The sequence below is a fragment of the Drosophila guanche genome, unplaced genomic scaffold, assembly GCF_900245975.1.
Source record: "Drosophila guanche unplaced genomic scaffold, DGUA_6, whole genome shotgun sequence".
In the NCBI taxonomy this organism is placed as follows: domain Eukaryota; kingdom Metazoa; phylum Arthropoda; class Insecta; order Diptera; family Drosophilidae; genus Drosophila; species Drosophila guanche.
The window spans coordinates 5340317-5350239 of record NW_022995750.1 but is presented as its reverse complement, the minus strand read 5'-3'; the positions used below and the strand labels follow the sequence as shown (position 1 = coordinate 5350239).

General features: G+C 42.2%; 2 protein-coding genes across 5 annotated transcripts; both read right to left on the bottom strand.

Moving 5' to 3' along the window:
- Nucleotides 1-84: 84 nt before the first annotated feature.
- LOC117586645 (succinate--CoA ligase [ADP-forming] subunit beta, mitochondrial) lies at nt 85-4086 on the bottom strand. Of its 4 annotated transcripts, XM_034276877.1 has the most exons (10): nt 4009-4086; nt 3867-3941; nt 3056-3159; nt 2231-2383; nt 2012-2174; nt 1688-1955; nt 1591-1593; nt 1055-1479; nt 816-985; nt 102-185 (listed from the first exon to the last, which is right to left on the bottom strand). In XM_034276877.1, exons 2-10 carry the CDS (start codon nt 3933-3935, stop codon nt 128-130), a joined length of 1413 nt encoding a protein of 470 aa, XP_034132768.1. In that variant the 5' UTR covers nt 3936-3941; nt 4009-4086; the 3' UTR covers nt 102-127. The 4 variants fall into 4 exon arrangements, with proteins under 4 accessions (XP_034132766.1, XP_034132768.1, XP_034132769.1 ...); XM_034276875.1 differs by lacking the exon at nt 4009-4086 and having other exon boundaries at nt 85-185; nt 3867-4002; XM_034276878.1 differs by lacking the exons at nt 1591-1593; nt 4009-4086 and having other exon boundaries at nt 3867-4002.
- A 376-nt stretch (nt 4087-4462) lies between these two features.
- On the bottom strand, nt 4463-7644 carry LOC117586297 (maternal effect protein oskar). Its single transcript, XM_034276253.1, has 4 exons — nt 7045-7644; nt 6539-6971; nt 5682-6446; nt 4463-5618 (listed from the first exon to the last, which is right to left on the bottom strand). The coding sequence occupies exons 1-4, from the start codon at nt 7616-7618 to the stop codon at nt 5516-5518; spliced, it is 1875 nt and encodes a 624-aa protein (XP_034132144.1). The 5' UTR covers nt 7619-7644; the 3' UTR covers nt 4463-5515.
- Between the last annotated feature and the right edge of the window lie 2279 nt (nt 7645-9923).

Sequence of the window (9923 nt, the reverse complement as noted above, 5' to 3'; positions counted from 1 at the left end):
ATTCCCCAGCAATCCATTCTATTTTTGGTTTTCTTAGTCTTGGGAGATCCTCCTGGACATTTTAGTTTGATTAAGTTTATTTTCGGAAAATATTCTTCGCCTACTTCTTGCTTTTCTCCTTGTTGCGTTACTTGCTCTTGCTTTTCTCTTCCTTACATTCCTTCTTGCCTTGATCTTTCTTGCCCCTGGGGGTACAGGTACAGCAAATGGATTTATATATTAGAAATGAATTACGATTGAAATTAACAAATTAACCAATAAAAATGTGTTAAGCTTTTATGATTGTTTCGAGTTTTAATTTAAGGCAAACTAAATTGCACAAATAATACACAATCTGGGGAACTACTTTCGAAGCAGTTTCGCAATTTCTCAATAAATAAAAGTTAAATGAATTTGGCAAAAATCACAATTGAACCGATGGCTTTGCATTCCCTACTTTTTACTGTATGTATCTGTTTCGTGCACTTTAATGGTGATTATTAAGAAACGGTTTAGGTGCAAAGAGAACACTCAACGTGCTTGGATTATTCGAATTATCTAGGCATATATCTTAGGGCTGGACTCTCAACAATTTATACGAGGAGTTTATGGGGTTTAAACTTTAAACTTAACATTTTTGCAAAAATTATCATCGTTCATCAATTGTTTCGACCGATCGTTACGAATACATAATGTTCTTTAACTACAAAGCGATGGCGTTTTCCTCCATTGAGTAGTTTTTGTTGTTTTAGTGTGTTGAGTAAGAGTTTGACTTGTTTTTTGTTTTGTGGTAGTATGTTGGTTGACTTAGCCATTATTTATCATGATTTATCTACTTTTGGTCGGCGGGAATCTCGAAATTCACATCCATTTTCATTTCGCGCGCCAGCTTCACAATCTGCGCCAAATGCACGGCCAGATCGGCGGCCTTGTCGAGATCATCACGAGCCAAAATCTTCAGGCCAGATGCGCGTATCAGTTCGCGAGCCTCCTTTACTTTGGTGCCCTTTAAAGAATATTAATTACAAGCAGTGTTATCCTACAATCAACGATCAATCAATTGTTCCCAACCCACCTGCAGACGCACAACAATGGGCAAGTTAAGATTTAGATCCTTGGCAGCAGCAATGATACCCTCAGCAATGACATCGCAACGCATAATGCCGCCAAAGATGTTCACCAACAGGCAGAGCACCTTCCTGTCCGAGGTAATAATCTTGAAGGCAGCCTTGACAGCATCGGCAGTGGCACCGCCACCCACATCCAGGAAATTGGCTGGCTCACCGCCATACAGCTTGATGATGTCCATGGTGGCCATGGCCAGACCGGCACCGTTCACCATGCAGCCGATGGTGCCATCCAGGGCAATGTAATTCAAATTGTATTTGGCAGCCTCCACTTCCTTGGGATCCTCCTGGGTCCAATCCCGCATGGAGAACAGCTCCTTCTGACGGAACTCTGCATTGTCGTCGAAACGCAGTTTGGCATCCAATGCAAAGACTTAAAAAGGGTTTCAAATTGATTAGATTTGATAATAGAATTACCGATACAGTTGGTGATTGAATTAATTAATTGATGGAATGATGGCGTATTAGTTTCATGCATACTCACAGCCTGGACAGAACAAAGGTGATTTAGGGATGTGGGGTAGGTTTTTAAATGGATTACACAAAAGAAAACTTGACACGAAAACAAATAGAGAACTTACAGCCACTCATGGCATCCTCGGCGTAGGGATTGATCTCCACCAAGAGAGCATCCTTCTTCACGAACAGCTGGTATAGGTTGAGCAGCATCTTAACATGCTCACCGGAGCCGTCGCCGCCAAGGCCGACCTTATCGACAATTTTGCATGCCTGCTCCTCAGTCAGACCCTTGGCAATGTCGATGGGCTCATAGATAATGGCATCGGGATTCTCCTTGGCCACCTCCTCGATATCTACGCCACCCTCCTTCGAGGCAATCAAAACGGGACCCTGCAAGAGTCTCCTTTAGTTGGATTTCCTTAAGAATTTCACATGATTCAACTCACATTGAAGGCACGCTCCATCATGACGGCAAAGTAGAACTCACGGCGGGGGAATTTCCTCTCAGCAACCATCACTTTCTTGCAGATGCGACCAGCGGCTCCGGTTTGCTTGGTAATCAGGAGTTGGTCAATCATTTTCGAGGAAAGGTCCTCTGCAGTTTTGGGGCTAAATAAGGTTCGTTCATTTAAACATTCTCCATTGAAATGTAAGCATCAACTTACTCGTAGACCACACGCACGCCACCCTTGAGGCCATTCTTGAAGGTTCCCTTGCCTCGTCCACCGGCTAGAACTTGAGCCTTCAGCACAAGATTGTCTGTTTTCAGCTTGTTGGCAATGTCGCTCGCCTCCTTGCCATTCTTGGCCACAGCAAAGCTGTAAAGGAAAGGAAAAAATAAAGTTAAATCAAGTTCATAAATAATAACCCTCCTACAACAATGTAGAATCAATCTCTACGGTAACATATGCTGGGAAACGACCCATTGAACTTGAGCATCAATTTATTGATAAAGAATTCCTATACATAGCACATTCCCATTATCAGCAGCCCCATTTAAGTCATATTTGTAACCTGTGAAGGCTGGGAATTAGTACATTTCAAGGTTGACACGGTCATTTAGAAGACACAAAGGATTTCACTAGAGACTAATAATCGCATGATTAGGTTATGGTTATGGGGTCACCAGATTATCTAAAAGTGCGACTATATAAACAAATGATAGTTACTTTTAATTCACAAACGTATGTATTACTATCACGGACTTATCTGGACCTACGTCACTGACCCTTGTCTTTACTACATAAAACACCTTATCTCCCCTTATCATCTGCAGTTCTTCTCGGTCAGCGTTCCGCTGTTCTTTGGTTTGTTTACCCCAGTTCAGGGACCAGTTAATTAATGCAAATTATGACTCGGTTCGTACGCCAATCGCTAATCGGAGCAGTTTCTCCCTGGCTAAAGTGCAAACAAATATAAAGCGTCAGCGACAACGCGGCACTTTGTTTGAACTTTGGACCGATACTTTCCTGATAGGTGTCCATGCTTACCGAGGTGTTGGGATTCCACTCTCGTTGAGGAGGGTGTACGAGACATGTTCCTGCACGTTCAGGTTTCGCAACTGCTGCAGTGCAACAGGAGCATAGCTGAGGATCTGCAAATGATAAGAAAAATAGATTTAAATTATCTGAAAGCAAGTCTAAAGATTGAGAATCCGGTTCTATGCGTCATAGACCCTCCAAAAACATAAACAAAATGGAATCAAAAGTGGGTTAGGTGCGGGTCTTACGGTGGATTGTAGATGATAACTAAGATTAATTCACACAGATTAGGCTTTTAATTAGTGCGACTAGGCCCCGACCATGAAAGCAACAGTTGTCATACGCTCATTGATAAAAAAATGGAATAAATAGCAAATTAAGGAATTCAAGGTCTATTCACCGTTACCCACTAACACACTCTCAAGCAAAAGCACACACACGCGACAGCACTGCAAAGTTGCGTCACACTGACACACCGCTAGTCAGGTGGCTACCAGCTGTCTCCAGGGGCGAACTGAGAGATCGGGGGCCTTGAACATTATTCACTTTAGCACTTGCAAATGTTTACTTTCTCTCTATAAAAATCAACTGCGCAGGAAATTATTGAATATTAACACTTTTAAGCAACCGATCCACACCCCCGCACAGCCGATCCGCCCCTGTGGCACCCACTTATGCTCCATTCTCCACATATGTATGCGTGACTGAGAGAGCGGCCGCTCTTCACTTTGCCCGCTGTCTCTTTTTACCATTATTATGTAAAGTGACATATTTTGCATTTGCTTAAATGGCAAATTAATCCGTATTGCACTGCACCTACCTTTTGAACGGTCTTGGGTCTGACGGACTCGATTAGTGGACCGCCGGTTCGTGCCAGGAATGAAGCCATTTTGTACTGGAATTAGTCGGAAACAATTGTCAAATGAATAGCCCCAAAAGTTGACGTACAAAAATCTGCTTACTTTTTTCGCCTGTTTTTGCCTTGTGTGGGACGACTTGCAACACTTGAGGTGAGCGTTTTGCAGCACTTAATACGGTTTGACAATGCGATATATCGATAGAGGCAAGCGCTTGGTTTAAAAAAGTGTAAATGTTTGGTTTAAAGCAAATCAACATATGAATGAATGAATTCTTTTAGATTATATATTAAGATAATAGTTTTCAGAGATCAATATTAATAATCAATATTATTTTTCTGTTGTTCCTCGTCGTTGTATTTGATCATTCAACTTTTGAGTTTATCTATCGATGCACGATTGCAAATCATATTGGTATTTTTGTGCGATAACTGGAAGGAGCTAGGCAACTATTCTTTTAAATCCCTTTCAAATCCACGATGGACCTCATAAATGTCCCAAATAAATAAACAAATTATTTTTGATTTTACCTTAAGGTTTCATTTTAACATTTTTTTTTGATTTTACATTGCGACTTGTTATATGAGGACATACAAAAAAAAAAACGTGATCACTTTCAATACATACGATTAACATACAATACATTCAAGACGAGGGAGAATTAGTTTATAAATAGTAAATAGTAAAGAATTCATTTTAGATAATTAAAGAGAAGTTTCTATGCTACACTGTCCCACAAACACACTTTAGCGCGCGCACTTCTGAGCGCGTGTCTGCAGCAGAGTGTAAACTTTTTATAAACTTTTGTATACGAAACGGAAACGAAAGCACGAAAATTGCGCAAGTACTTTACTAGAACATGCTTAAACACATACATAATAAATCAGCCGCGGCGTTGATTTTGTGCAAGCAAAGGATTCAAGTAAAGCAAATGCATTTTCATTCAAAGCCCAAAATGTCGCATGACTCAAATGTATTTACCACAAGGCCAACCCACTCCCACACATGGATAGAGAGCGAGGGGAGAGAGAGTCAGCGAAAGTTCGCATACAGGAGAATGCAACATTTTGGCCAACAATAGATACAGAAACAGTAACAGAAAACAGTTTATAACAACGCAATGATTTGCATTTGAATATCATTTCGCTTTGCAATCCTTTCACATGGATTGCAATGGGAAATGTTTTGGAAATTATATGAACATTTTGTAGACAAGTTTTCGTTGCCTCAAATTGTTTTAGTAATGAACTTTTCTCTAGTTTTTAGGATAGTAGCAAAAACTAGTTGAAAATATCAAGACAAACTCAATAAGCGGCAACAAAAAACTTGGGAAAAGGCTAAAATCTAACAAAACAAAAAACACGAAAAACGCACAAATTATAAACAATTATTTAGACTAGGGACTAACACGAACAGACAAATACAAGGGACAAATACAAATAAACATAAATATACACATGAACATGAAAACATAAAACACATTAAAAATAGTAAGCAACTTTCGTTCAAAAACACAGCGTCTGCGCCGTCAGCGTGGATATAAAACATCTTCATTCTGCTTCTCCTCCTGAGGGAGACCAGTGCCAGACCAGCCTCCGTTCATCAGATACGATCAATACTCCAGACTCGCTTCAATCATTTGCAAAACACGTTGCCGGCCAATTTTGTTCCAGAACACATAGGATTCCCTGGAGCCCGTTACATTGCGGGATAAGCTGTGAATTAGAAGGATCGATTAGCACCTGGGACTGAGTGACTGAGAAATCTTTGCCACTTACTACTGGAAACAATCGAACCGCACGACGCCCTTTTCGTTGACTAGGCACGAGTGTATATCGATCACCTTCAGGTAACTTGCGCACTCCTTCCAAATGAAAAGGTTGAACTTTGCCACCTTGTCGCACACAACTTTGTCGTGACAATAATTGGCGAGCGGGGCCAAAGTGGTTAGGATCGGGGTGAGTCCCCGCTTGTGCATGTCTTTGATCAACTGACGAAAGTCATGCTGGATTTGCACAATCGGTTTGCCTCGCATTATGTCCACGGATCCAATGTTGACAATTACATGCGTGTCCTTGAACATTTGAACACGATGCAATCGTGACCGGGCGGCACTTATTGTCTGCCCAGATACGCACAGACCTGACTGCAGGACCCTCACACTCCGCTTGAAGCGACACCTCAGCTCCATGCGGGCCATATACAAGAGGAAATCATCCCCCAATAGGGGAAAGTCCAGCAAGTAGGCATCGTAATCGGAGTTGATGGTGAACATGGAGTCATGCTGCGTCCCACTCGATATGGTAGTGGGTGTGGGTGTCGGCGAGAAATCATTTCGTCGCTTATTTGAGGTGCGACTCTCCTGCTGCTGATGTTGTTCGGACACTAACAAATTCAGTTGGTTCTTTAGGTTTTCTTGGTGGTTCTTTGGGTTTTCTTGCTTGTTCTGGCTGATGTGAGGATGTTGATTTTCTTGAGCCGGCAACGGCGGTGGCTTCTCTGGAGGGGCGGTAAAGATGTTGGTACGCCGATAGCAGTTGTTGCTGAAAGAATGGAAGGTATCATATAATGATAGGCATAATCTTATAAACTGAACTCTTAATACCCCTTAAATGATTTTAAACGTATTACTTACAGATGATTCCAATTGTCCTGATAGCACCAGTTGGACTCCGCCGCAGCCCTGGCCAGCTGCTGCAGTGGACCCACCTGGGCTTGGAGTGTACATTCTTTGCTGTCCACAGTCGATAGCTTCTCCTCGATGTGATTGATATTTCGGTTGTGACTCTTGTTGGTGTCCAGTGAGGACAGGGCCCGACGCTTGTACTGATAGCGCCAGAAGCGTGGTGGTCGTGCTGCCTCCGGATGATCTTGGGACACCAGGTCGTTGCTACGCTTCTGATTAACGACCATCTCGTACAGGTGGCGCGTCTCCGGGCGTGGCTTCATATTAAAAATTCGCTTCCCGGTCACGCTGCACTCGGCGGTCACGTGGGGGATGGTGAGCAGAAAGTCGGTGACATTTTCGTGCAGTGGAAACGGATTGCCCGTCAATTTCCGATACTCATCTGAAGAACAGGGTCGTCGGGATTAGGGATCTGCACATATTTTAGGCGGGTTCTGTTCTGAAGGCATACTCACTTTTGATGCTCGATATCGTGATGCCACTTTGAGCATTGGCCAACAAAATGGACCGTATCTCGCTGTCTATTTCCGGGTACTCCTCCCGCACTCCAATGTAATTGCTCTCTATGATGGTCATGCTGCTGCTGCTGCTTTTGTAGCTACAGGATATCTCCTCCTGCGTGGATATCAGTGTGGATGAAAAGAGTCTGGCCACAAGCTCCAGCTGTTTCCTCTCTATCACCTCTGTCACATCCACTGATTGGGCGGGCACTGTCTCTGTCTCTGTCTCGGGCACTACCACTACCCTCTCTGGTTCCCTTTTCCTAGCCAAATCCTTGTTCCCCTTGAAAATCTTCTTAAACTGCCGAATATATTTGGCCTTTTCGCCAAATACCTTGTAGTCGGCTTGCACAAAGATCTTGTAAAAGTGGTTGGGGCCACTTTTGCGGTAGGAAGGTGGCTGCTGTAGCTGTTGGCACCACTGCTGGAAACACGTGGTCAGGCGTTTTCTCAATGCCGTCAGGCGACTGCTGCTGCTGCTGTTTTTACTAGTGTATGGCTCGCTGTGGACACTTCTGAAAGTGGCCATCGCTTGAACGAAAGTGAGAGAGGGGTTTTCAATGTGATCCGCTAGATTTCATTACTTCCATTATGTTCTGCACATGTGTGTGGGAGACTTGGAGACTTTCGTTGCGCGTGTATGGGTGCTGGAAGACCTTTAGCGGGCAGAAGTAACGGGGAGTAGTTAGCGTGTGATGCGCTTTGATTTCTCATTTGCTTTGATGAGACATCTGTATTAGGGTGGCGCACTTTAAAAAATAGCGAAAACTGATTTCACGAAACGGGTGGGACACTTCGTGGAACTTAAATATAAACTAAAAGTTACCTCCTTGACAACATTGAGGCACAAATGTACTTACATACAGTACGAAAAATTACAGAGTAATTTTTTTAGAAGAAATTTGTGCTAAATATTTACAGTCATTTATTAAAGTATTTTAGCAATAACTTTCGATATTTTACATTCAAAGTAAGTCATCCGGCTTAAAGTACCTTAGCATATGATCTTAAAATCCACGGAAATGAATACATTATACATAATTAACACATTTCATGTTGCTACCATAAAGTTACACTCTAATAAACATAATTAAATATCCACCTGGAAAAACATTCGGAAGTCATTACCAACACTTAGAACCAGCTGCACAATCCATTTTATGGCCTTTATATTAGACCAGATTACATAACAGATTGACAACTGCTTTATACGCTACCCGATAAGCAATCCATTACAAGTAATTACCAAATAATAAAAAATAACAATTCCTCAAACAATTCCGATGAGACCTGGTGGCCCACGTGCGCTCTGCAATCGGTAAATGGAGTTGCAAACAATTCCCAAAGATGATTATCTAACAAGTGCACCTGGAAGTTGGGAGAGTCTGATATAAGTTTTATTGTTAGGGTAAGGGACAGCCTTTGATGGATGACAGCAGTCACCCCGTCTATTGAGGGCTGCTTTTCTTCAGCCCTTACTTTGGACACAGGAAGAGATACAGACAGTCGAACAGTGGCTTAAGTTGTGTAAGTTGTATCCCCCATCCCTGTCTTGACCAAATCTCATCGAATTTTCTCCCCCAACAACACTTTCTTAATTGCAGAGGAAGCCAGAGAGACGTGACGAGCAATACTAAACGGGAATATTCAGCAAGAACATGTGGTACAATTGATATAACACTCCCCCACAGCCTTGACTTACACAGAATTATTGCCCTTTTCGAAATGTAATCCCTAAGCTGCACTGCAACAAATGTTTTCAAACAAAGCATTGAGGACTTTGAAATTATTAGAGGAATATCATACAACAAAATAGCATTGAAATTAATGGAAAAACTGAACTAAAAGAAAAACTTTTAATATTTGTTCTAGTAAATTTGTTTCAGTGTATAGAGCATCCTGCAATCAGCAGGATGCTGATTTCTTTTCCTATTTTTTTAGTTCTCTTTCAAATATTTTGAATGCACTCGCATGACAAAGCTATTGTCCGCTTAATAACTGTAATTTGCATGCATTTCATACACACATTCCCATCAACGCGTTCTCTCTCCCTTCATTCTATCTCTCCACCCACCACAGAGAGCAGTACTGGCTAAACGAGACTGTGGGATGCATACTGCACAAGATGTTAAAATACATATGTACATTGTACGTATGTACAATACATACTTTGGTTTATAGATTAATCTAACTTTTCTAGTATGTATGAATGTATATGCATATATATTTATGTTCTTCTTGCCATGACAGCAGCCACCACTATGGATTCTGCCTCGTTTAGCCAGGTCTCACTTTGCAGTTCCATAAAGTTGAGACTTATGCTCTCTTTATCCAATTACCTTCTCTTCTAATCCAACGCTGCTGGCATCTAACTAACGCAGTCTCCATCTCTTTCCCGCTCAACTCTCCACAGCTCCATCGCACTTTTTTCTTACCTACTGCTTTCTGCTATTCCTCTCCTTCTCCAACTCCCTCACTCTTTCTGCCTCTTCCACACCACATTCTGACTTTAATCATCAACTATCAACTACTCTGATTCCACAACAACAAAAAACAACATTTGTCCCTCTCTTTGATTGACAAGGTCTAAGGGGTGCGGGGAAGCTAGTGCGCGCGTTTAGAAATGCGAAAAGCCATGACTGGAATTATGAGCGATACTTTTTATTGGGGCCCTGCATTTCGACTGCATTTTTGCATAATTTATGGAGGCATAAGGCCGCTAAGCCAAGGCATCAGCGTTAGCGGGCGGCAGCCTATAAACAAATCAAATTTATGCAAACAATTATCGTAGTGGGAGATTGACTAGTGGAGGTGGTGACGTGGGGCGCGGACAC

What these genes read in the sequence shown, in the direction of transcription:
- LOC117586645 (XM_034276877.1), bottom strand. Translation starts at nt 3,935, where the DNA reads ATGGCTTCATTCCTGGCACGAACCGGCGGTCCACTAATCGAGTCCGTC. An exon ending in GACCCAAGACCGTTCAAAAG is followed by an intron (nt 3,160 to 3,866) that starts GTAGGTGCAGTG and finishes TATCATTTGCAG; the next exon opens with ATCCTCAGCTATGCTCCTGT. An exon ending in CCATTGTTGTGCGTCTGCAG is followed by an intron (nt 986 to 1,054) that starts GTGGGTTGGGAA and finishes TATTCTTTAAAG; the next exon opens with GGCACCAAAGTAAAGGAGGC.
- LOC117586297 (XM_034276253.1), bottom strand. Translation starts at nt 7,618, where the DNA reads ATGGCCACTTTCAGAAGTGTCCACAGCGAGCCATACACTAGTAAAAAC. An exon ending in CACGATATCGAGCATCAAAA is followed by an intron (nt 6,972 to 7,044) that starts GTGAGTATGCCT and finishes CCTGTTCTTCAG; the next exon opens with ATGAGTATCGGAAATTGACG. An exon ending in CGGTTCGATTGTTTCCAGTA is followed by an intron (nt 5,619 to 5,681) that starts GTAAGTGGCAAA and finishes TCTAATTCACAG; the next exon opens with CTTATCCCGCAATGTAACGG.